Here is a 27,984-nt window from a genome sequence, read left to right as displayed (position 1 = left end):
ATAATAATAATCTATTGCCCTTGGAACTGATTTGCCTACACCAGAGCAACAGGAGCTGCCTTAATGGCGTGGTCTCACCATCGGTGTTAGACCTCAGAATAACGCCAAAAGGCGATCAGAACAAATGCAATGCAAATATCAAAGCATCATCAGCATGGCATTGAACAGATATATATAGACGGGAGAACCTCCTCTGCGGTTGCACCCGATTCAAGAGCCAAATGGCTCACAGGGCTATACCTAATAAATTACCTGAACTGAACTCTTAACCACGGTTATTGGTTCCACTAAGCCGGTCCTGAAGTGATTTGGTCGTTAAGGCAGAGTAGGAAATAGACGTTAAAAGCTTAATTCGTTCCGATTGTATCGAAAGTTATCCCCGTTTCACCCAAAGAACATACTTTATAATATTTAAACAATGAATATCAATACATACAGATACCAACAACATTATAAACACATAATATTAAAAAGAAAACACGATTAATAAATGCATACATAACGGGGAAATGTTCATTAAGCAAACACATTGGGCTCTATGGAAGCACTACGTGAATATACACTACACTATACACTACACTACTATACACTGCATTATACAACTACACCACTATACACTACACTATACAAGGTGTTTTAAAAGATAGACCCAATTTCAAAACAGTATATTTCACGATGGCAACATGTTACAATTACACGAAAAATTACAAACGTTTTATCGATTTATTAAGTTTTACTAACCATTTTATAAATGCTCTATGTGCCCTCCACCTGCTGTACGGACAACATCGAGACGATAGTTGAATTCGTCCCAAACGCCTCTACCTCACGTTTTCGTCTTAGGTGCGTGGTCGCCTTGTGCTCTTCCCCTTACATAAACAACCTGTTTCCTCAAATTGTCGGTACCAACGACGAATGCTCTTTGGCATTGGCGGATCAATGACAAAACACTGTTGAAATGCACGCTGCACCGCAATTACGGATTCAGTCTTGATGAACTGCAGAACGCAAAACGCCTTGTGTTGCGGGGTCACCATATTGCGAATTACTGAGGCGAGGGGCTGTTTGTGCGCTGGGAGAGGCGTCTAACGGTAATAATTTGAAACTCTATGCGCCGCCCTTTCAAGTGGTGAGATTTTCATTCATGGGCGGTTCGTGGTTGCATAGATATAGCGATTTCAAATCGGGTCCATCTTTTTCAAACACCCTGTACTATACAATACACTACACACTACACATAGGGCTCTATGGAGGCCCGTCGTTAAGCAATACGTCATTAACAGGGTTGGTCGTTAAGAGAGGTTCTAATCTTTCCAACTATACACTACACTACTTTACACTATTATATACACTGCATTATACACTACTATACAGGACACTATACACGGCTATACACTACACCACTTTGAAATACACTATACTTACACTACACTACACACCACAATATACAGTACACTTCTATACACCCAAAACTACAATACACTCACTACCATTTAAACTACACTATACACCACTATATACACTAGACTATACACGACACTGCTATGCATACTACACTGATATACACTCCACTACTATAAGCTAAACTATACACTAATATATACACTACTATACACTACTATATACACTTCTATATACTACTATATACACTACATTATACACTACACTGCTATACACACTTCACTGCTATACACTACACTATGCGAATATGCAATATACTACTATACACTATATTGTACACTACACTACGCACTACTTTACACTACACTACTATATATTACACTACTATACACGATACTACTATACACTACACTACTATACAAACAACACTACTATACACTATACTATGCTACTATAAAGTACACCATTAAACGCTCCTATAAATTGCACTATGTACTACATTACTATACACTAAACTAGTATACACTACACTACCATATACTACACTATACACTGCACTACTATACACTACACTATTTACATTACAATATACACTACTATACACTACACCACTATACACAACACTATACACCACACTATGCACAACACTTCTATATACTAAACTACCATACATATACATCACACTACTAGACTATACACTATAATACAATGTGCACTACACTACTATACACTACACTATACATTACACTATACCCTACCATACAGAACACTACCATGCACTACACTATACACTACACTAAGATATGCTGCACTATACACTACAGTATTATACACTGCACTACTATACACTACACTTTAAATTACACTACTATACACTGCACTATACACTACTATATACTACACTACTATACATTACACTCTACACTACACACCTGTACACTACACTATACATTACACTACTATACCCTAAACTATAGTCTACACTACTGTACACTGCACTATACACTACACTCTACACTAATATACACACTACACTAATATATACACTATAAAATTCGCGACTATACACTACACTATTATACACTACACTATAATACACAACACGATACACTACACTATGCAATACACACATGCATACGTGCCTCAGCTGTGTCATCGCTGAGCTCCAGGTTCTCTCCAGGACCCATGACCTCTGCCTCGGGAAGATATGCAGGTAATCCTGGAGGGTAAAAAACTGAAAAAGAAAAAAACTTCATTATCATCAATCTTGATTTGAAGCTTTCTTTACTGCAGGAATCCATACTCTTTGATTACTTCGGTCAAGTCACGTAGGTAAAAAACAATAGATCACGACGTTTTGATCGCAACACAAGCAACCATCATCATTTGGGACAACCACAGCAAGAAAAAAACTGCTGAAGTAGGCGAGAGATCTGCCGTGGCACGAGGTTATATAGGCCTCGGCAGTCGGGGGGGAGAGAGAAGTGGGGGGGGGGAGGAGGCGGGGCAGAAAGTGGACCCCCCGGCAGCACCCTGGTCACTGGAGTAGAGATCGGAGAGAGATGCACACAGAGAGACACAGAGAGAAAGACACACAGAGTCGGAAATAACAGCTGACATAGGCAGGTACGATGGAAACATCACAGTCAATAAAGACTTTATCTGGTCAATAACGTAATTCCAATGATTGCTCAGTTTGTGCCCATCTTCTCGGTTGAAGTTGTGTCCATGTTTATATATCTCGATGGCTTCATGATCAAATCTCTGATAATAGCCGGTGGGTTTGCGGAGTACCTTCATCTTGGAAAAGTCAATTTGGTGTGAACCCACAGTGTTAAAACAATGATCAGCAACGTCAGAGGTATTGGTCCTACCGTGTTTCAGATCTGCCTTGTGTTCACGAATGCAGTCTGAGACATGTCGTTTCGTTTCCCCCATGTAACTGCTGACGCAGCCACAACTCAGTTTGTAGATGTAGTAACGCTCACGACTCGTTCACACCGGAGTTGGAGGCACACTTGTTTATTCAACACCAACGTTGTGACATACACAATTGAGGGGGTATCGGCCCCCTCACCCGTCTATCTGAGGATACACCTCTAGGCTAACCCTAGCCTGCCTCTGAGTCCTCCACTAATGGGCTAGGGGAGGCTATCTTGGCCCGACACTGGTCAGTCGGGCCCGGTACCCAGAGTCCAGACCAGCACTGGCTCTGGCTCTGGTACCACGCCCTGGCTCGAGCCTGCGCGGTCCTGATAAGGACGGCGTACCAGGGGGAGTCCAGGGCTCTATCTAAGACGTCTTCCGCCTTCTCTTCTTTAGCTAAACATCACTCCCGAGCCCCCCGATACATTCCCCTTTTATACTCTCCCTTCCCTGAGGGGTGGGGCCCCGGGGGATCGTAACGTCCGAAGCGCGGACGTCGTAGAGGGCACCTGCCCGTGCACTCACGTAGCCCCGCCCACTGTGTTTGTTTACCATAGGCTGCCATGCATAACGGGCTCTCTCTAACACCCCTACATCACTCCCCCCCGCATAGCATGCAGCCGTCCCGGCTGCCAACATACAAAAATTTTGACAATAAAGGTGCCTTCACCCCCTGACCGCGCGTGTGCCTCACTATTTTTGAACAATAACAGGAACCAGAACAAGAACGCAACAACAAGATGAGAAACAACCCGTCGCACCCCCCCCCCCCCCGAATAAATACGAATTCCGTAAAAAAACAGCCTATATACAATCAGCAGGGAACCCACCACGCACACACAACACACGGTGAACCCAACATATGTACATCCGAGGAGCGGGGAACACACCACCCACACAACACCCAATAAACACAACAGCTATGTACACATTTTCCCGGCCTCACAACAGTTTGCGCATTTTAGCGCGCGTCCTTGCAGCGGGCCCCTCACACGGGGTAACCCCGCATGGCGGACCATCAGGTGGCGAATGTCCGTCTTGGGGTGAGCATTCATCCGACTCCGCGTGACCCTCGGTATCCGCAGGAGGGGTGATCGGGCGTGAGCCCGTCACTCCTGATGCTCCTGAAGGTGGCACAGCCGGCAAGGCATTAGGTGAGAGCGACGGAGACGGACCCAGCGAGTTGGCCGACCCCCCACACGTTTGGCCACGCGCGTGTGAAGTGGGATTGTGTACCGCCGCAAAGGGTTTTAACCTAGAGGGGTGCACGAACCATCGCCGCTTCCCCCACTTGATGCGCACGCACTGCGGACGTAACACCTCCACCACTTCCACCGGCCCCCGCCACGGCCGCACCAGTTTAGAGGAGGTTGCCAGTGGCACCTGGGGGCAGTGCAACCATGCCTTGTCCCCCGGCTTCCACTGCAGCATGTGCGCTCGACTCAATCTGAGGCGCTCATTCGCCTTCTGACGGAGGTCAGAGTTTTGCATTGCAGCATCCCGTGCCTCGGTCAATTTGTCCAGATTAAATTTAACATGGTCAGCCAGATTAGTTTTTCCCTGCGGCACGGGGATCCGCAACTGGGCACGAACAGGCGGGTCTGGTTCTCGGCCGTACATGAGGTAAAAGGGAGAAAACCCCGTAGCTGCATGGGGTGCCATCCGGTACGCCGCCAAGACCCCCTGAATTTGTAGGTCCCAATCCGTTTGCGAGTCCGAAACTTGTTGTGATAACATGGACGAGATGGTGCGATGCAACCGTTCGACCATCCCGTCAGTTTGTGGGTGATATGGGGAGGTCCGAATTTTCTTTGTGCCCAGGAGATCGCAGACTTGTCTGAGTAGTTTACCGGAAAAATTTCTGCCCTGGTCGGTCAGCAGCCTCTCCGGAGCACCTTTGTCCAGGACATAACTCTGAACAAAGGCCTCCACGATGGCTGCTGCCGACTGGTTGGCCAGAGGCCAGGCCATAGGCCAGCGTGTAAAATACTCGACACCAGTCAACAAATATCTATTCCCCCTGGGGGTGGCGGGGAATGGTCCCAAAATGTCCAGAGCGGCCAGCTCGTTTATCCTGGACACTTTGATCGATTGCAAAGGCAGGTTAGACTCCCGTGCCGGCGGTTTGCGTTGTGCACATTGAGGGCATGATCCCAACAAATCCCCAACATCCCTCGTCATGCCAGGCCAATAAAAATCAAGTTGCAACAAGGCGAGAGTCTTTTGGGTCCCCAGGTGTAGGAGGCGCTCATGAGCGGCCCATACCACCCTACCCCGCAACCCAGTAGGGACCACCAGCCGATGTCGACGTGACTTCCCGTCCCAATGCATCAGCAGACCTTGGCACATTTCCCATGCGTCGGAACCACCTCTTTTTCCCCCCGCCGCACCGCCAACGTGACGTCGCCACCCGAGGAGGGAGACATCCTCCATCTGGAGGCGCCCCCATTCAATGACGGGCAACCCCAACAGGGAATCTTTGCCCTGTTGTTCGATCGAATTAGGAACCACTGCATCGTCGTCGTTGGCGGCCGCCAAGACAGGTACCGATGTGTCCCCTGGAGGCCTGCAACGTCCAGACCCCAGGAGGCATGAACACTCGGAGGTGGTTGGCAAGCATGACAGAGCGTCCGCGTTGGTGTGGCGAACGCCCTTACGGTATGTGGTTTGGAAATCGTAATCCTGGAGGACCTCCAACCATCGGGACAATTGTCCCGATGGCTGTTGAACCCTCAGGGCGTACTGCAGTGCCGCATGATCTGTGCGGACGGTGAAATGCCGACCGTACAGATATGGGCGATACTGTTGGATGAAATGGACAATTGCCAACAGTTCCCTACGGGTGACACAATATCGTTGCTCCGCTGGAGACAACACCCGACTGCCGTACGCAACCACACGTTCCACGCCGTCAACCACCTGGGAGAGCACGCCCCCAATACCCGTGTTGCTCGCATCGGTGTCGAGCAAGAACGGTTTTGAAAAATCAGGGTAAATCAGGGGAGGAGCGTTTACCAAAGCATCCCGAAGGGAGCAAAAAGCAGCTTCCTCCTCCTGACCCCAGCAGAACCGAACCCCTTTAAATGTTAAAGCATGTAGGGGTTTGGCGATAGTCGCAAAATTAGCGACGAAGCGTCTATAATACGACGCAAACCCAATAAAACTCCTAACCTCTCCCACTGAGGTGGGAGTCGGCCAGGAGCTTACACACTGCGTTTTGGCGGGATCGGTAGAAATACCTGAGCGCCCCACGATGTGCCCCAAATAACGCACCGACTCGCGTAACAAATGGCATTTTTGGGGCTTAAATTTCAAATTAGCAGCCCGCATCTTTAGGAAAACCGCCCGCAACCTCTGGAGATGTTCCTCAAAAGTTTTGCCAAAGACAATGACGTCATCCAAATAAATCAGGCACGACTCCCATTGCAATCCAGCCAAAACCAATTCCATCAACCGCTGGAAAGTTGCCGGCGCTGAGTGTAAGCCCATCGGCAACCGGTTGAATTGAAACAGGCCGTGCGGAGTACGGAAAGCAGTTTTAGGCTTTGAATCATCGTCCAGAGGAAGCTGCCAGAATCCCGAAAGTAAGTCCAATGTGGAGAAGAATCGCGCTCCCGCCAAGGCGTCCAGCGATTCGTCCATCCGTGGGAGCGGGTATGCGTCGGCAACCGTAATTTTATTAAGGCGCCGAAAGTCAACGCAAAACCGCAACGAACCGTCCTGCTTCTTAACCAGGACGATCGGCGCTCCCCAAGGGCTGTTGGAGGGAGAAATGATGTCGGCGGCTAGCATGTCATCAACAGCCGATTTGACATGGTCTTTTTCGGCGGGACTCAACCGAAAAGGATTTTGGCGTATTGGCGCGCTGTCACCCGTATCAATATGGTGACGCAGCAGATGAGTGCAGCCCAAATCGTATTTATCCCGACTGAAAACGTCGGAAAATTCCCTCAGTAGTGTCTTAAGACGTTGGCGCTCTAAATTTGACAGGTCCGTCGATCCCGCGCAAAGCGCCTCGAGCCACCCTTCATCGCTGTCTGAATGTGGTCGCGGTGCAGGGGCAGCGCCGACATGACTCGCGACGGGTTCCTCACAGGGCACCGGCGTTGCGTGAGCAAGCACGGTCCCCTGTGGGACCACCACCGTCTGCGAGCCCACATTGAGGACCGCGATGAAGGGTTCTCCTTCCCCTCTCACTATGGTCTGGGCCGGGAGTAAATTAGGTCCACTGACCCCGGCCCTAGACGGTCCCAGCAGAACCCCTTGAGCCCCAATGCCCTTAGCGAAGGGCCGCCGAAGTCTCAAAGGAATTAACATTTGCGCCCCCGGAGGAACGCGCACCGTTCTATCTACGAACGCCGGCACCGTCGCGAACGCCGTCCGGCTCGTAGCGGGGGATGGCAGAAACGCCATGCATCGGCCCGATGGGAGCTCAATGCATCCCTGGTCGATTAATATCCTAATCGGCATTTTGGCCAGGAAGTCCGTCCCCGGCAGGCACGGAACCGCCAGCGAGGAGGAAACAAAAATCGGCCCAGATAATTTAATATCCCCGACACAAATTTGAGCTCGAATTTGTCCGATGATGCCAAGTGAACCCCCGTTATCAGCAAAGAATGGCACATTAACAGGCATCAAAGGACGGCTCTGGGCAGGGAGAATGTTATAAATCAACTCCGAAATAATGGTCGCCGATGCTCCTGTATCGACCAGGATGCGCACCTCAACCCCATCGATGTGACCCACAACGGCCGACGACCCCGACAACGCGGCTACAACCCGATGGGCCAACACGGACCACTGGCTGGGTTCAATGTGAGTACCCAGAGCGGTGCGTGTTGGTGCCATGGTACGCGATATTGGCCCCCCCTTCGCTGCGGTGTTTGAGTGTGTGACGGGCGTGTGCGTGGGCCAAACATGAGGGGTGCCGCGACTCGCCGGATTATGATGGTGAAGCTTGTGACGAGGGCCGGCGTCCCGTTGAGGTGTCGTCCCGCGCTGCGTGGAAGCGCTGGTGGCGACGATGGATGTTGTAGACGGCTTGAACCGGCCCGGTCCTCCCGCACTCCCGCTCCGTGCTACCGTCGATGGTTGATGGCGCAAACCTCTTCCGCCGGGAGGGTGGCCGCAGCGACGGCGCGCCCGCTCGCCGCCTTGCTGGCCTTCCGTCGTTGAGAGGACAGGTTTGCGTGGAGGAGACGGGCCGCTTGGAGGGAGCACATTTCTGCATCGTCCTGTGCGACAATGACGATGTCTAAGTCGTCCGCCAGCAAAAGTATCTTTTCTGTCACCATGGCGTCGACACCCTCGTCGTCCATTCGTGGAAAGGCTTCCTTTGCCAGCGCCAGGAGGCTTGTACGGTACGCCAGGGGCGACTCCTTCGTCCCCCGCTGGCGATCGTAAAAGAGTTGACGACAGTCCGATGGTGGCCCATACACAGCAGACAGCACCTGCATCGCCTTCCGCAGCGTGGAACGCCTCTCCTTCGTTTCCGATGTTAGTGTGGCGAGGGCGTCGCTGTCGAGGAGTGCTGGCAGTGCTCGGAGAGCCTCGGCGTCTGTCCACTGTGCCATCTCCTGGTGAGCGAGGAAGCGCCGCTGGAAGCCGCCCCAGTCGCCCTCCTCGCCCACAAATTCCTTGAGCGGAGGCAGTCGCTGATGTAAGGCAGCGGCTGCAGAGGACGATCGCGCTCCCTCGTCTCCCTCACTCGACTCAGCGTCGGCCCGAAGCAGCGATGGCATCGCCGGTCGCACCCGTGGTGACGCGGCAGGTACTGTACTCCCGCCGTTGGACGCGATGCTTAGAGCGGCCACGCCCTCAACAGCAGCTGCGGCGATGGCGGGAGTTTCAAAATGTTGCTCCGTTGAAATGGCGGGAAGGCGCTGTGGTCGTTGGCTGCTGTCGCCTCGTGGTGGTCCCGCAGCCCCCAGCCGCGTGATGTTGTCGAGCATGGCGGCTGCGGCGTACAGAAGCTCGGCCAGCTTCGCGTGCGCCTGCCTCAGCCCCTCCGTCGACGGCTCCCCTTCCTCCAGCTGCTGTGGCGTGGATGCACCCAGCCCCGGCTGCTCGATGGCATCTTCAGCCGTGTCGGGCTCTCCAACTGCAGCGGTGTCCTCCGCCCCTGGTACTCCGACTCGAGTCGTCCGGCGTGTATCCATGTTCGTACTTTGTTTCACTTCTGACGCCAGATGTAGTAACGCTCACGACTCGTTCACACCGGAGTTGGAGGCACACTTGTTTATTCAACACCAACGTTGTGACATACACAATAGAGGGGGTATCGGCCCCCTCACCCGTCTATCTGAGGACACACCTCTAGGCTAACCCTAGCCTGCCTCTGAGTCCTCCACTAATGGGCTAGGGGAGGCTATCTTGGCCCGACACTGGTCAGTCGGGCCCGGTACCCAGAGTCCAGACCAGCACTGGCTCTGGCTCTGGTACCACGCCACTGGCTCGAGCCTGCGCGGTCCTGATAAGGACGGCGTACCAGGGGGAGTCCAGGGCTCTATCTAAGACGTCTTCCGCCTTCTCTTCTTTAGCTAAACATCACTCCCGAGCCCCCCGATACATTCCCCTTTTATACTCTCCCTTCCCTGAGGGGTGGGGCCCCGGGGGATCGTAACGTCCGAAGCGCGGACGTCGTAGAGGGCACCTGCCCGTGCACTCACGTAGCCCCGCCCACTGTGTTTGTTTACCATTGTCTGCCATGCATAACGGGCTCTCTCTAACACCCCTACATAGACACCCAGGTATTGCATATCAGGAATCACATCCTTTACAGATGGGATCAAATCTCGGATTTAGTGTACTGTTTTGAAACGAACATGGATCTTGTGTTTGTTTAAGATTTTGGAAATATTTTTGGTAACCCCTGCAATGTATGGTAAAGTGATGGTATTGGTTGGATCCTAAGATGGCTGTCTCCGCATGGCTGGGGAGACAGCTTTGCGGATTGTACGTTTAGAATATCCGTTCATCCTGAGGGCTTGGTGTACGTGCTCCAGCTCACTGGCTATGTGATGCTGGTCGGAGATGCAACGGGCCGTATGGTGTCGTGTTTGATTAGGAAATTATTCTGGGCTGGATGGTGGTGGGAGTCAGGCTTTAGATAGACATTATCATCATCATGCTTTTTAATGTTATTTTGATTAATCTATAACTCACCTCTCCGCATAGACTCAACAATGCCCATAGACTGAGAACTGCACCATAGACTCAGCACTGCCCATAGATTCAACACTTCACTTAAGATTAAACACTGCACTGTAGACTCAACACTGTACCATAGACTCATCACTGCACCATAGAATCAACACTGCCCATAGAGTGAACACTGTACCATAGACTCAACACTGCACCATAGACTCAACACTGCCCCTTAGACTCAAAACTGCACCATAGACTTAGCACTGCCCCATAGACTCAACACTGTACCATAGACTCAACAATTGTTCCGATCGCCTTAGCTGCGGTTGGAACACATCTGCACAAGCGATGGCAGGATTTAAGCATCCGGAAGGTCACGCAGGCCATGCTGTCCTGGACCCTTTAACAGCTGGTGGTGGTGGTGTCGCCATGGTGGGCTTTTAATCGGCGATGTAATTATAGATCTCCTCCCGTGGTTAGCCTAATCCATTGGGCGTCTTAATGCGCACCAAGGCTGTCTCACCTACCTACCCATCCACCCTCCCCGGTTAAGAGTAAAATCCCCAGTGCGCGTCCCTCCAATTGCATCCAATTGCATCTCCGCATCACACTCGTCCTACAAAACCAGGGAAATCTTTCACGTGTAGTTGTAGCACAAGTCTGAGACGAGGTTGTTTCAGAAGGCACCTTCTTTATTAAGACTCTTGAGGTTCAACAAGTTTGTCCTCGTTCCTTCTTGATGTCGTACAGCCCGGTCTAGACTCAACCCTAACCCGCATTACGCCAACGGCGTCAACTGAGACAGTCGACAACTCTCCGGCCATGCAATTATTAAGTGAAGATGCCAGCGACAAAGGCGGCGAAGACGACAACAACGGCGAGATGAGTCCACTCCCAGAACCGGCAGCCCGGATCTCCCACTCTCTGCTGCTTTTATTCTCCTTCTGCAGAGACTGGCTCCGCCCTGGCCACGCCTAGCCACTAGCGGGTTCCAGGGGGCTTCCCGATGACTTCTTCCATGACCCCTGCCCCAGTTCTTCTGCCCTGCTGGCACACAGCCCTGTATGGGCTCGACGGCGGCGTGTGCGCTAACTGTCCATCGCAGTTGCCGCTGCTGCACAGCATTCGGCACTGTGTCACTACACATGCAAACTGGGTCCCGCACCACACGCTGTTGGATTTTAAACTCGTACAGAGATCCATGGGCTCACACAGAGACCCACGGACTCACGTGGAGACCAACAGACTCACATATCTCCTTCACCCCCCCCTGCACCTCCAATTTGCTACCGTTGGCTACGTACGGTACCGAAAGAAGTCCGATGTACATATGTACACACACATGTTACATACATGAACGAGTGTCGTTGATCATAATGAATAAATATTTTTTTTTAATTACAAGTGAGCTGTGCAGCTGCAGTTCAAATGGATACTCTCCATATTATGTTGCAATGTTCAGCGGGCACGCTGTGCAAAACGAACCCACATGCACTCGGTAGGGTTGAACGATTTGGGGAAAATATTAAATTGCGATTTTTCTGATAGATATTGCGATTACGATTTGATTTGCGATTACAATTTTTTAAGTAAAGCTTCAGTTCAATATTCACTTTGTAATATATTTAAAACATGTGATGGAGCATTACCACATGATACCATCAAAATATGAACTGCTCTATATATTCTAATGCAAGGATGAGAACGTACAATATATGAATTGCTTCCAACATGTATTTATTAAAATGTTTTCATTGAAATAGGACAACCAAACATAGAACAATTGTTAAGTTAAATAAAAAGAAGTTATAATAATAAAAAATGAAACAATTATAACAATAAAGTAATATGACTTTTCAAATCGTAAAACATCGCAGCCTTTGCGATTTGCTAATAGCATTGATTCAAATTGCGATTTCGATTTAAAACGATTAGTCGTTCAGCCCTCGAACTCTGGTCAAGATTTCGCTGCACCTGTGTACGTACACAGGCTAGAACTAAAAGACTGTTTTTCTTTTTTCGTTTCAGCAGGTAGGGCCTCCCAACTGAGCTATGTAGCTGTTTTTTTTTCTTTTTTCCAGACCTGGGGGCCTGGCTATTACAAATGATAGCAGCTCAACAGAGCGGCTGATATCATCATAATGTGGGAATTTAATGCAGCAGACACATTCTTTAAACGCATCTTTCTACAGACTCACAGAGACCCATAGAGACCCACAGAGACCCAGTGACCCAAATAGATCCACGGACACCCTTAGAGATCCACAGAGACTCATATTCGCAGATATCTACATAGACCCATAGAGGCCCATACTGATCGAGACCCCTACAAATATTTTTTTAATTACTAGGTAAGGCTTTTTTTCAGAAGCGACCTCTGGCCATCACGAATGATAACAGCTTCAACAAGTGGCTGATATCATCATCATGTGGATATTTAAATATTCTCTAAACGTGAGACGTTGCATCTAAATGTAGATGGGGGAAAAACAGGACCTGGAGAAAAATCCAAGCGACCACCACGGGGAGATAAAGAGACACACAAACTTCAAATATACAGCAGAGCCCATGACCTCCTGTATACCAGGCGAGGTAGTTAACATATCCTAGTCACCTTGGGTATTAGGGTCGATATTGAACCCAAGACCTCTTGTATACCAGGCGATGTAGTTAAAATCTCCTAGCCACTTTGGCATCAGGGTCAAAATCGAACCCACAACCTACTCTACACAAAGAGAAGTAGTTAAGATATCCTACCAACTCTGGCGTCAGGGTCTGAATCGAACCAATGACGCCCTGTATTCCAGGAGTGTGGTGTATTGTAGTGTATAGTGTAGTGTATAGTAGTGTATAGTGTTGTGTATAGTGTAGTGTATAGTGTAGTGTATAGTGCTGCGTATAGTGCAGTGCATAGTAGTGTAGTGCATAGCGTAGTGGATAGTCGTGTAGTGTATAGTGTAGTGAATAGTGTAGCGTATAGTGTAGCGTATAGTGTGGTGTATAATGCAGTGTACAGTGCAGCGTATAGTGTAGTGTACAGTAGTTTAGTGTATAGTAGTGTATTGTATAGTGTTGCATATGGTAGTATTTAGTGTAGTGTGTGTATGTTGGACTTCTTTCGCACCACCGTACGTAGCCAACAGCGCTAATCGGAGGTGTGGGGGGAAGGGCAACAAACATTAAACTGACAGATGCCAGGATTGCTTTGTCGAGGTGCGATGGTGGAATAAGCGCCTTTGGCCACGATGACATCTTGGCAACACTGCACAATGTCGCGGCTTGTCCCTGTGACTAACAATCAAACTGTGCTTATATGTATGGGCTCCACGATGGCTCGGAGATGTTAACTACCTCGCCCGGTACGCAAGAGGTCATGGTTTTAATCCAAACCCTGACACCATGGTGTGCTCGGAGATGTTAACTAAATTGCCAGGTATACAGGAAGTCGTCGGTTCGATCCAGACTCTGATACAACGGTGGACAGGAGATGTGAACTACCTTGCCAGGTATACAGGAGGTCGTGATTTTGATCCCGATCCTGACACCCACGGTGGCTAGGAGATGTTAACTACCACGTCTGGTGTACAGGAGGTCGTGGTTTCGAACCTGACACTGGCAAATGCTGTACATTTGGAGTTTGCGTGTCTTTCTTTCTCTCCCCGTGGTCGCGTGGATGTATCTTCCAGGTCCTGCGGGTTTCACCTCCAAATTTTGAATCAACAACAGGCGTTAAGAGTGTCTGGCTGCTGCTATGAGTGTCCATGTGATGCTGATATCAGCCACGTAGTGGAGTTGTTATCAAGTTGTGATGTGCCAGGTGGCTTCTGCAAAAATAGCTCCTCTGTGGGGCCTTACCTGGTGACATAAACACAGCTTAGTTGTTGTATGGGTCTCTATGTGTATGGATATCTGTGGGTCTCTGTGAGTCTCTATGCGTGTGGGTCTCTAGTGTTCCCTTTGGGTTTCTGTGGGTCTCTATGAGTATGGTTCTTTACGATTTTAGGTCTCTATGAGTATGGATCTATGTGGGTCTCTGTGAGTGTCCATGAGTGTGGGTCTCTATTGTTCCCTTTGGGTTTCTGTGGGTCTATATGGGTATCGATGAGTATGCTTCTCTACAAGTATGGATCTCTATGTATGTCTATGGGTCTCTGTGTATTTCTATGCATTTGGAGTATTTGGCTTCTGCTCTACATTCCCTTGTGATGATGATATAAGCCACTTGGTCGAGCTGCTATCAAGTTGCGATAGCCAGGAGGTCGCGTCTGAACAAAGAGCTACGCAGTAGCTCAGTGCGGCTTAACAGCTGGTAAAATAAACATGGTTTAGTTGTTATGGTGATGATGATGATGACGACGATGACGATGATGACGAAGATGATGACGATGTTGATGATGATGAAAATGATGACGATGATGATGACAATGAAGACGATGATGATGACAATGATGACGATACACCTGCCAAAATAAGTACCAAATAGTTATGCCTCGTGCGAGGAGTCTTGGAACGCAACTCCCGTGTTGCATCGAAAACAACCAATTTGCATTGTCGTTTTATACTTTGACACTGCTCAAAGGAACTGAGGATGACTGCCAAATTAACCTTATGGCGGGACCCCGGGGTCCCGAATAAACGAAAGTCAAAATCGTAATAAATTAATTGTTTTTTTGGTGACTCAGTCACCACCGTGCACATAAACGCCGCGACCCACCAAAAATCAATCCTCTCATTCTTCACCAAGCACCCGTCGTTGCCTAAATTGCAGTAGTCAGAAACAAAACTTTGAAACTTTGATCGGGGCAATCGTGTAGAGCTCGTCGAGAAGAACAGATCGCCGCATCATTCGCCTTCGATGGACATAAAAATACGTTGCAACCCAAGTTTGCGCGAGAGTCGGGGGCTTATGGGACCCCGGGGTCCCCCCCCCCGCCATGAGGTTCAAATGTCTAAAACTCCTCACCTGGAATCGCCGAGATGGCCGGATCTGCCTCCGCCATTGGGTTGCTGTGGGGGCGAGAAGACAGAGATTGGGTGACTCTTTGTTCGTTCGTTTGTCAAGTCGTAACATTTTTATTATTACACGCTTTTATTTATCTCTGTCTGTTGTTGTATTCTCAAATATTGTAACTAAATTTTAACCCACATCCCAATGTGGTATTGACTGCAAACTTGGTATACTTATGTCATACTGATGACAATACTACAGTATATTCTATCATAAAAAATATATTTTAAAACATTCTTTTACACGCTTTTTATTAACTCACTCTGTAGTTGACGTATCCTCAAATCTTGTAACTACATTTTAACCCTCTTCCCAATGTCGTATCGACTGCAAACTTGGTATACATATGTCATACTGATGACAATACTATATTCTATCATTAAAAATAAAATATATATTTTTAAATAATCTTTTTAAAATGTTATGTTTCGGCTTGAGTCTAATTGTCCACGCTCAACTGACGTTGGCTGTAAATCACCACAGACCCTTACGTTGTGGCAAGCCTCTGGGCCACTTCCTGGAGTCCTGCCATTACTCGTACGGTACATTGCATTAAAGCGTGTTTAACAAAAAGTATTTTTACACGCTTTTATTTGTATTCGGTCGGCGTTGTCGTTCCTTCGTGAAAACCTCCCGAGACAAAGATCCCCCAGGGTAGCCTCTGGCGGACTGTAGGAGCAACAAGTGCAGTTAGCGAGAAGCAGCAGCGGCGCATATGAAGGATACCGTCACTGTTGGCAAATAGAGAGGGGAGTGGGTGGCTAGCACCACGTTCGGCCTTTGTCTCCCCAGACCTTCACTCACGCACTCACTCACTCACTCACCCACTCACGAAGTCAACCACTCCCCTCACCCACTCACACGCTCACCCACACACTCACCCACTCACCCACGTAGTCACCCAAGAACTCACTCACTCAAACACTCACTCAGTCACCCAAACACTCATTCACCCACTTACTCATCCACCCACTCTCTCACCTACTCACCCGCTCACACATCTACACACTCAAACAAAGACAAAAATCTCCCGGGTAGCCTCTGACATACTGTAGGGGCAAGGTGCACAACAGAATGGGGAGGTGGCCAGCACCACACCCGCCTGGCCGCCTTTGTCTCTCCCGAGTGCCGATGTTCACTATATTCTTGGTTCTTTCGGTAAAGTTACGTAGGTAGAAAAATAATAAAAGTAAATAAATTAAAACTAAGAAGTTTCGATAACAACGATCACTTGTGTTGTGATCGAAACGTCGTAGTTTTAATATATTGACTTTGATATTTTTTCTACCTACGTGACTTTACCATAAAGAACCAAGAATAATAATTCCTGCAGTCACGAAAGTTTTAAGTCACTACTTACACATCGCTGTTGATACAGTGGACGTCTACGTTTGGAATCTCACGATCTTGTTCGCACGCAGATTTTCCATTTCCGTCCAAAGGCCAAATAACTCATTCACCACCGAGCAACTTTGTACATCTTGTTGGGCGGACCTGGCCATCGTAAATGATAGCAGGTCAACCAAGTGGCTGATGTCATCATCATCATCACATGGTCATTATAGCATCAGCCAAATACTCTGAACGCGTGTTTCTACGGAGACCCATAGAGACCCACAGAGACTCACAGAAACCCACAGCAACTCACAGAGACCCACATATACCCACAGAGACCCACATGTACCCATAGCGACTCACAGAGACCCACAGAGACTCATAGAGACCCATAGAGACCCACAGAGACTCACAGAGACCCACATAAACTTACAGAGACCCACAGAGACCCACATAGATTTTACAGACACCCATAGAGATCCACACAGATCCGTACTCATAGAGAACCATTATGAAACTAAACTAGTTTTTATTCTTATTTTACCAGGTATGGCACCATTGAGCTGAGCAGCTATTTGTTCAGAAGGGACCTGGCCATGACAGATCACAGGAGCTTAACCAAGTGACTCTATCATCATCACTGTGTAGGCATTTATGGTAGCAGTCATCTTTCTACAGACTCACAGGTACCCAAAGAGACCCATATAGAACGACAGAGACTCACCGAGACCCAGAGAAAAAATAGATCCACAGACTAATTCTAGATTTGAACTACACTTATTTGGCCAATCTTATTTGACAGACAACTACTACAGGTTTACCAAGTTTCAGTTGTTTTCACAGGTTGAGTCACAAACCGTACCTCTCCATAACAAAGGCTCACCCTCTTAAGCCTCACCTTACCATATGAATAAAAAGTGTGCTGTACTTGCCCAGTCCCCCCCCCCTCTCTCCAACCATTATATAAACGGAGTGGTAGCTCCTGCAATCTCTCATTTACTTGATACAGCTGTCGTGGCTGTGACGGTTCCACCTGAAGACGGAAGCTTGTGTTGCCTCCGAAACGTCGTGATTTTTATTTTATTTTACTTTTATTAATTTTAATGTTTTACCTACGTGACTTTACCGAAAAAACCTGAGAGTATAAAGATCCACAGACACCCAGTGCTGGATTATCCTAGTAGCAAAAGTAGCTACATGCGTAGCTATGGGCCCCGCACTTGCAAGGGCCCCACGCAAAATGCTTTCAAGCTATCAATTCCGGTTCAGTGATTCTGCATTTGCTATATTACTATCGTACTATACTGGACTTCAACTTATATGAACGAATTTGTGTAAGGTTAGCGATTTGTTGTATTATCTGGCCGTATAGAAAATGAAAAAATACAATTACTTTACGATGCAAGTAAAAAATTCACGTGTTTTACAATTTATGTTTTTTTATTATTATTTAGGGCCCCTTGAAACATATGCTACAGGCCCCGCACTAGCTTAATCCGGCACTGCAGACACCCATAGAGACGCACAGAGATCCATACTCATAGAGGCCGACAAAGACCCAGAGAGACCCCTACTAAAACTAAATTTCATGTGACCAGGTGTAAGGCCTCACTGAGCTGTGTAACTATTTTTGAGTAAGCGGACCTGGCGGTCACAACATGATACCAGACCAACCAAGTGGCTGATATCATCATTGTCATCATCATGTGGAAATTCGTTGTCGCAGCCAGATACTCTTAACGCACCTGTCTACAGACTCGCAGAGATGCGTAGAAACCTACAACAACCCAACTAGATCCACTGACACGCATAGAGAACCCACAGAGCCCCATAGACCCGCAGACACCGATTTCGACCCACAAAGACCCAAATAGATCCACTGACACCCAGATAGACCCACAAAGACCCAAATAGATCCACTGACACCCAGAGAGACCCACAGAGGCCCACAGAGATTCCCAGACACCCATAGAAATCCAGACATACCCCAATAGATCCACATACACCCATCGAAAACCCACAGAGACCCAGAGACCCACAGACACCGATTGCGACCCACAACGACCCACATAGATCCACTGACACTCATAGACACCAACAGAGTGACATACCCATAGCGAACTACATAGACCCACTGACACGCGTAGAGACCCATAGAGACCCATACTCATAGAGAACCCTAAACGCACGAGGTTGATTATAAATGTGGAGGGGGAAATCCGAGGACCTGGAGAAAATTAATGTGAACCGAGGAGACAGACAGTCACGCAGACTCCAATTGTACTGCAGACGTAAGGGTCGGGATTGAATCCACGTACTCCAGTATATCAGGCAAGGTAGCTACTATCTCCTTTCCAGCGTAGGAGTCAGGGTCCAGGATCGAACCCACGACCTCCTGTACACTAAACGAGGTAACTAACATCTAGAAACCGTGGTGCCATGGTCCGGATCGAACTCACGACCTCCTGTATACCAGGCAAGGTAGCTAACATGTAGCCACAGTGGACATCAGGTTCCGGGATCGAATCCACGACCTCCTGTATACCAGGCGAGGTGACTAACATCTCATAGCCTTCGTGGCATTCAATGTTTGCGCAGAATGGGTTCACATATTTACGTGAAGTTCTCTTTCCAATAATAACAATAATGATACCCTTTGGGTCTTTCGGTAAAGTCACGTAGATAAAAAATAATAGATCACGACGTTTCGATCGAAACACAGGTGAGAGCTCACCTGAAGACGTTTGAATTCCTGCAGTCACGAAAGCTTTAAATCAAGATTTAACAATAATAATAATCAATCCACCATCGCGTTTTTTTGTTTTAAGCACGTAGGCTTTTTCCATCAAATAATTATACACTTAAACCAACAATATATAATGTTTGGGCCTTACATCGAGTAAATACGAAAAGGAGTACAAAGTGATTACAAAACAATTCGGTAATATAGTTTTTTTTTTTTGCGGTTAGATTGCATAAGTAAAAAATTGTGTTGGTAAACCCGCGACCAGTAAGGTTTAGTGTCACGTAAACAGAACATTCCTTACTCGCACAGCACACACCGGCGTGTTGGAAATCAAACCCACAATATTTATGACGTTTCAGCAGTAATTAAAACCGTTATTGTCAGGCGGACAGCCAGGTCGCGAAAACCTACGTGTGAACAAAACAATTGGAGTTATATTGCGAATACCCACACACTCATCCACTGACTCACTCACCCACCCATCCAATCACTCACCCACTCACTCACTCGCTCACTCACCCACGCACCCATCCAATCACTCACTCACTCACTCACCCACCCAGCCAATCACTCACCCACTCATTCAGCCACTCACTAGCTCGCTCACCCGTCCATTCACTCTCTCACCCACCCACTCACTCACCCACTCACTCACTTACCGACTCGCTCGCTCATGGCTCACTCACCCGCTCATTCCCTCACTCACTTACCCACCCACTCACCCACTCCCATACCTGTCAACCAACTTATCAGAGCCCTACCTTATTACAGACCAACTCAGACCCCATTGGTCACCCCGTGTCCCTTATACATCTCAACGTTCATCCTACAAAGTCCCATCACAAGCGAGAAATACGCATAAATAGACAATACTAGTTTTGTGTCCGTACTGAAACGGCTGTCCGCCCTATGGACCTGGAAACTCCGTACAAGGGGTAAAACGTATTAGTTGACCCGGTATGGAGAGAGACAGAGAGAGACAGGGAGAGAGATAAAGAGTGCTGGAAAGATAGAGAGACAGAGAAAGATTAGGGAGATAGAGAGAGACAGATTTAGAGAGATAGAGAGATACCTTATCGGTGGCTATCTAATACGGAGTAAACCGTATGGGTTACAGGTATGGAGAGAGAAAGAGAGAGACACAGGGAAAGAGAGATAGTGATAGACAGAGTTGGAGAAAGATGGAGGGATATAGATAGAGAGAGACACACTCACAGAGACCCTTATCAGTGCCTACCCAATACGGGTAAACCTGTAGGGTTTAACAGCGACGGGATTGATGCTGCCCAACATACCTCACCCCCCCCCCCCCTTGAATGTGTCGTCAGAAATCCGGTGGGACGCGTGGATCTCCCAAAGACGTTGCCGTTCGGCGGCCGGTGTCGTGGAGGCAAAAAAAACTTGACTCGTGAACGCTCGCTCGTCGATCCATCTCTCTGTATCTCTCTGTCTCTGGCTCAGCCGAATCGCGCCAGGGGTGACAGACTTGTGCATTACCTGGAGTGCCAGGGAGGATCTGCCCCACCAGTACTTACACTGCCAGCGGCTCAAACCAATGTTCCGCCTTTTGGGGGACATCTTCAGGAAACTGGGGGTACCCTTCTACAACAGCAGATTCGTATACGGGGTGCCTTACCTGGCTAACAAGCGCCATAACCTCGCCAACTTCGCCTGCGCGCAAGCGAAGATGGCGGTGTACAGAACGAGAAAAAAGATACTGGAAAGTGACACTGACGGCTGGTCTCTGCTTCCAGTGTTCAGAGGCCTGCTTAAGGCGCGGCTCCGGCTGGAGCACACATACCACACACATGTTGGTGATGTGCACGTCTTCTTCGAACGCTGGGGAGCCGGAAAGGCCCTCTGCACCAGCGTGGACAGCACCCTCATGTTCACCTTCTGAAGCGCTCGCTCGTCACCCTGGTGTGCGCGATGACACCACAACCACGTGACTTTTCTTTTGTATTGTGCGCGGTGCTTTCAGCGCCACAGCGCGTCGATTTGTAGCGTTTGTTTTCTTTTGTTTGCTGGTGACTGTATTTCATATTGAAATCGCCTCCAGTGCTTTTGCTGCTGGCGGCAATAAAAGTTGTTTAAAAGTCAAAAGTATGTCTCTCACCCAATCACTCACTCCCTCTGTCTCTCGCTCACTCTGTCCGTCTCTCGCTCACCCCATTCACTCGAGCCACGCATGTACGTTGATCGGTTACCTCGAGTCCGATGTATCTTCCCCTTCGATTCTCTGTGGGGGGGGGGGGGGTAGGGAGGAGAAAGCAGGGAGACCGGGCGAACACGCACGGACATCAAGAAACCGCCATCAGAGATGTCACTCACTCACTCAGCGGCGCACGCATTCATTTGGTTTGAAAGGGTTGGTGGCAGTGGTGACACTCGGCGGTGAGATGTTAGCTACCTCCTGTATACCGGGCGAGGAAGTTAACATCTCCCAGCCAACCTTTCCCTCCCAGCCACACACCCACACACCCAACCACTCTCTCACCCAACCGCACACCCACCCACTTACACACCCACCTATTTACACACCCACCCACAAATACACCCACACACCCACCCACTCACACACCCACCCACTCATACACCCACACACCCAACCACTCACTCATCCAACCACCCACCCACTCACCCACCTACTTACACACCCACCTACTCACACACCCACTCAATCACTCACCCACTCAATCACTCACCTACTCAATCACTCACCCACTCGCTCACAAACCCACTCACTCACCCAACCACCCACCCACACACCCACTCTCACTCAACCACCCACGTACACACTCAATCACTCACCCACTCACGCACAAACCCACTCACTCACACACCCACCAACGTACACACCCACCCACTTACACACCCACACACCCAATCACTCACTCACCCAACCACCCACCCACACACCCACTCTTACTCACCCACCCACTTACACCCAATTACTCACTCACCCAACCACCCACCCACCCACACACCCACTCTCACTCACCCACCCACGTACACACTCACTGAATCACTCACAAACCCACTCACTCACCCACGCACCCACTCACACACCCACCCACGTACATACGCACACACCCAATCACTCACCAAACCACCCACCCACCCACACACCCACTCTCACTCACCCACCCACGTACACACTCACTCAATCACTCACAAACCCACTCACTCACCCACGCACCCACTCACACACCCACCCAAGTACACACCCAATCACTCACCCACCCACCCAACCACCACCCACACACCCACTCTCACTCACCCACCCACTTACACACTCACGCACTCACCCACTCACTCACAAACCCACTCACTCACAAACCCACTCACTCACCCACCCACTTACACACCCACACACCCAATCACTCACTCACTCACCCAACCACCCTCCCACACACCCACTCTCACTCACCCACCCACGTACACACTCACTCAATCACTCAAAAACCCACTCACTCACCCACGCACCCACTCACACACCCACCCACGTACATACGCACACACCCAATCACTCACCAAACTACCCACCCACACACCCACTCTCACTCACCCACCCACTTACACACTCACTCACCCACTCACTCACAAACCCACTCACTCGCCCACCCACCCACTCACACACCCACCCACGTACACACCCACACACCCAATCACTCACCCACCCACCCAACCACCACCCACACACCCACTCTCACTCACCCACCCACTTACACACTCACGCACTCACCCACTCACCCACTCACTCACAAACCCACTCACTCACAAACCCACTCACTCACCCACCCACCCACTTACACACCCACACACCCAATCACTCACTCACTCACTCACCCAACCACCCTCCCACACACCCACTCTCACTCACCCACCCACTTACATACTCACTCAATCACTCACCCACTCACAAATCCACTCACTCACCCACCCACACACCCACCCACTTACACACCCACACACCCATCCACCCACCACATCCACCAACTGACCCACACACCCACTCACAAGCCCAATACCAATTGGGGTCATCCATTTAGTACATACGCATAGAGCGGGGGTTAACCCAAATGTGTACGCTTGCGTATGGGGGGTCGACTGACAATGTACCTACGTATAGGAAATGAGGGGGGGGGGTTGAAGCCTGGATAATAATTTGTCTACATTGGCCTTCAAATTAGTTAGATAGTCCGGCAATGGACTATGTTTGCTTAAACACGTTAATATTATTAATCCTGGATCGATCGTTTCTGAGTGGATTAAATATCGGCCGTTCTATATGATTCGGGGGGGGCGGGGTGCGTGAAGCGTGCGTACGCAAGTGGGGGGGGTGTTAAAAGTACGCGTGCGTACAGGGAGGAAGGGAGGGATCAAGTTGACAGATTTTTGCGTACATACTAAATGGATGGCCCCATTCCCACCATTCGCCAATAAGTGAAGCTGACGTCACCACGGCGTCTGTGCAAGGCCGGGTGCTGAACAGGTCTCGGGGCAGAACCAGGTGCCATGGGTTGGCCGACCGAAATGACCAGGAGATGCACCACCAGCTGCTGTACCACCTACCGTGTCAGCTTGCTGCATTTTAACCGCCTGGCCCTCCGTTTGTAGAGGCCGATCTTGACACCACTGGTTCCGGTCGTCGGCAAGTCCACTCAGCTCCATCTCTTCTCCAGCCCACGTGTTGACCCGTTTAGTCCCCCTCTATGTGGCCAAACAGAAGCTAGTTGGGCATGCGGGCTACGTGACCCAGCCAATGCAGCCTTGATTGCCGGAGGAGCTCACCGATGGGACTTTGCCCAGATCTTTCAAGGATTTGTTAGCTCCAACTCAATCCAGCCTGGTTAAACCCAGGATCGATCGTAGGCAGGCCAGCCTAAATGTTTGTAGCCGGCGTAGATGTTAAATTAAAGGGGTATACCTACATAGTCCACCACACACTCACTTACCTACACTCACCCACTCACTCACCCATCCACCCATTCACCCACTCACCCACCTACCAACTCACTCATTCACCCACCCACCCACCCACTCACTCACTCACCCACACCCACCCACCCACTGACTCACTCGCACTCCCACCCACTCACCCACACACTCACTCAGCCACTCACCCATTCACTCACTCACTCACCCACCGACCCACTCACCCACCCACCCATTCACTCACTCACCCACCCACTCACTCACCAACTCACTCACCCACCCACTCACTCATCCACCCACCCAGTCACTCACCCAATCACCCACCCACCCACACAACCACCCACCCACGCGGCCCACCCACCTTGACGACGAGTCTGCGGTGTTCATCCGAGCGGCTCAACTCCTCTCCGATGGCGAAGGGCGACGCCTCTCCAGACTGGCAGCGAGCCATCAGCTGCTGGAAGTCGGAGCGCGTAGGAGGGCGCTCCAAGAAGACTCGGTGAGCCTCCCACACAACCTCCTGGCACACTGCGGGGTGAGAGAGAGAGAAACATTGGGAGCCAGATAGCCATGGGTGAGAAAGAGTCTGAGGGAAGAAAGAGCCATCGGGAGCCAGAAAGCAAGTGGAGAGAGAGTCAGAGGGGAGAGAGAGACAGGGGAGAGTGTGACAGTGGAGAGAGAGAGAGACGGAGGCGAGTGTGACATAAAGAGAGATGACAAGCTAGAGGGGGGAGCAAGACAGGGGAGAGAGACAGGGATAGAGATTCAGGGAAGAGAGAGACAGGAAGATAGAGACACGGCGAGAGAGACAGGATAAAGAGACTCACATATACACACACAGATACACAAACACACATACACACACATACACACAGCAACAACAACAACCGACATTCGCCACTACGTGGCGGTGACGTCACCACGACGCTTGTGCCAGGTTATGTGCACGTTGAGGCCACCTGAAGTGTCGAACGCCCGCCAGCAGGTCACGGGGTTGACTGACTGAGATGACCGAGACGACTGGCTGATGCACCACCTGTGACCCCTACTGTGCCAACTTGCTGTGATTTAGCCACCCGGTGCTCCGCTCGTTGTTGTGAGCGTCGCTCCTCTGGCCTCCATTGTTGATGGAGGGCGACTGCCTCCAACTGCCCAGTAGAGCGTCCTTCACGAGCCTCCTCCACAGAGGCCGATCTTGACACCGCTGGTACCAGTGATCGGCAAGTCCACTCAGCTCCACATCCTCCTGTACCACATCACTCTATCTCTTCTTTAACCTGAGCCGCGCCCGGTTTGCCATCTTGATCAGGCCAAACAAAAGCTGTTTAGGCATGCGGTGGCTGGACATGCGGGACACATGACCCAGCCAACGCAGCCTTGCCTGCCGGAGGAGCTCACCGATGGGACTTTGTCCAGATCTTTCAAGGATTTGTGAGCTCCTCACACAATCCAGCCTGGTTAAACCCAGGATGGATCTTAGACAGGCCAGCCTTAATGTTTATAACTGGTGAAGATGTTCAATTAGGGGGGTCCATGTTTCGCAAGCGTAGAGAAGGAAGGGAATGACCATGGCCGAGAAGACTTGAAGCTTCGTGCGGAGTGACAGACCAGGTAGCTTCCACACAGCGTTACACAACTGATGAAAAGATAATGCCGCTCGACTGATTCGGAGTGAGACCTCTGCTGTCAAACCGGAGCCGGTCATGAGCACACTGCCCAGGTATGGGAAACTCTCCACCCTCTAAACAACTGCCCCATATGAAAAATAGGAGTTGATGGTTTCAAAATACCCTGCAGGTGCTTAGTTTTGGTGGGGCTGATGGTAAGGCCCCATCTCTTAGTGGCAAGTTCCAGGTTCAGCAGCAGCACCTCTAACTCATCCTCTGAGTGAGTAGCAATTACCAGATCATCGGCATACATATTGTGGTTAACCAATAGGGAGCCATCCCTTGACCGTACCCGGGAATTGATCAGCCTCCCGTTGTATCTGTACCAGATTGAAATTCCTCTGGCACAGCCATCGAAGGCTTCATGTACTACGTGGTTGAAAAATATGTTAAAATATGTGGGAGCCAGAGGACATCCCTGTCGCACACACACAAACACACATACACACACATAGATAACACATACACACATACATACACATACATATACACATAAACATACGCACATAAACATACACACATACATACACACATACACGTACATACACACACATACAAAGACAAAAATCCCCCATATAGACTTCAAACATACAAACGCACATATACACACACACACATGCACACACATACACACACATATACACACATACACATTTACACACATACACATATACACACACGTACAGACATAGATACACGCACACAAAAACATGCGCAAATGCACACCCACAAAAATACACATACATGCACATATGCACACACGCACATGCCCTCCCCACCCTCACCTCTGAGCCTGTAGAAGCTCAGGTAGCTGGCAACCACCTTGTCCACGGACTCTTGTGAGCAGATCCTCACTCCGTCGGGAAAGAGCGCCGAGCGCTTCGAGCGTGAGGCGAGCACGCGGGGAGTGATGGTGGGCCAAGGTGGTCGAGGTCGTCGTCGAAGTGTCGGTGGTCGTAGTGGTCGTGGCGGTGGAGGGAACGGCTCTGGAATCGACTCACCGGACCCCCCGTCGCCCCCCGGCCAGTCCAGCGAAGACACCAGGAGGTCTGGGTCGGAGGCCCGGACCGTCCCTGGAGGAGGAAGAAGACGAAGCTCGGGGTTCGGGGGTCGATGTCTATGAACGGCACAGCCATGGATACGGCCATGTCCTCACTGCATGCCAATTTTCTCCCTGGGTGAGACTAGGACGTAAAGCAGGCTATTGTCTCTGAGTGTAAAGAAGGCTAGTGTCTCTGAGTGTAAAGAAGGCCATTGTCTCTGTGTGTAAAGAAGGCCATTATCTCTGGTGTAAGCTCATTGGTTTCAAAGAGAATGTGTATATTACATTAAAAGAAGCCATTTTTGTTTGCATGTTCACCACAAATGCTATGTGTAGTTAATGCAGTAACTTGATTCCTCGCAAAAGGCATACACATAAACTACACTCTACTACTATACACTATACTCTACTGTATACTACAATATACACTGCAGTGCAAACTACACAGCTGTACACTCCACCACACGTACTGTGTGTCGTTAATGCAGTAACTTGATTCCTCGCAAGAGTTATCTACGTTGGTGTTTGAAAATCTTAACACAACTCCTGATTGATTGCCAGAAATGGAAAAACCTATTCTTATTTTGCATAATTGCTTGCTTCCCTTCGACAGATTCTTCGTCTTTTGCAATTCAATATCTATGCACTACTCCCTCCTTCATTCACAGCTCTCCTCCTTCATCCACAGTGATCTACTTCATCCACAGCTCTCTCCTTCATCCACAGCTCTCTCCTTCATCCACAGCTCTCTCCTCCTTCGTCTGTGGCTACCTCC

General features: G+C 49.5%; 1 protein-coding gene across 1 annotated transcript in view; it reads right to left on the bottom strand.

Annotated features, from left to right (window-relative positions):
* Window positions 1–26,521, bottom strand: part of LOC144953516 (uncharacterized) — a 56,489-nt gene extending 29,968 nt beyond the window's left edge. Inside the window, exons 1-4 of the mRNA XM_078884059.1 lie at window positions 26,494–26,521; window positions 24,845–25,028; window positions 15,437–15,480; window positions 2,544–2,635 (exon numbers count right to left, since the gene is read on the bottom strand). Coding sequence (XP_078740185.1) covers window positions 2,544–2,635; window positions 15,437–15,480; window positions 24,845–25,028; window positions 26,494–26,521 — 348 coding nt within the window. The remainder of the gene's footprint in view (window positions 1–2,543; window positions 2,636–15,436; window positions 15,481–24,844; window positions 25,029–26,493) is intronic.
* Between the last annotated feature and the right edge of the window lie 1,463 nt (window positions 26,522–27,984).

This window comes from Lampetra fluviatilis, chromosome 77, assembly GCF_964198595.1.
Source record: "Lampetra fluviatilis chromosome 77, kcLamFluv1.1, whole genome shotgun sequence".
In the NCBI taxonomy this organism is placed as follows: Eukaryota; Metazoa; Chordata; class Hyperoartia; order Petromyzontiformes; family Petromyzontidae; genus Lampetra; species Lampetra fluviatilis.
This window is presented reverse-complemented; position numbering and strand designations above follow the sequence as displayed.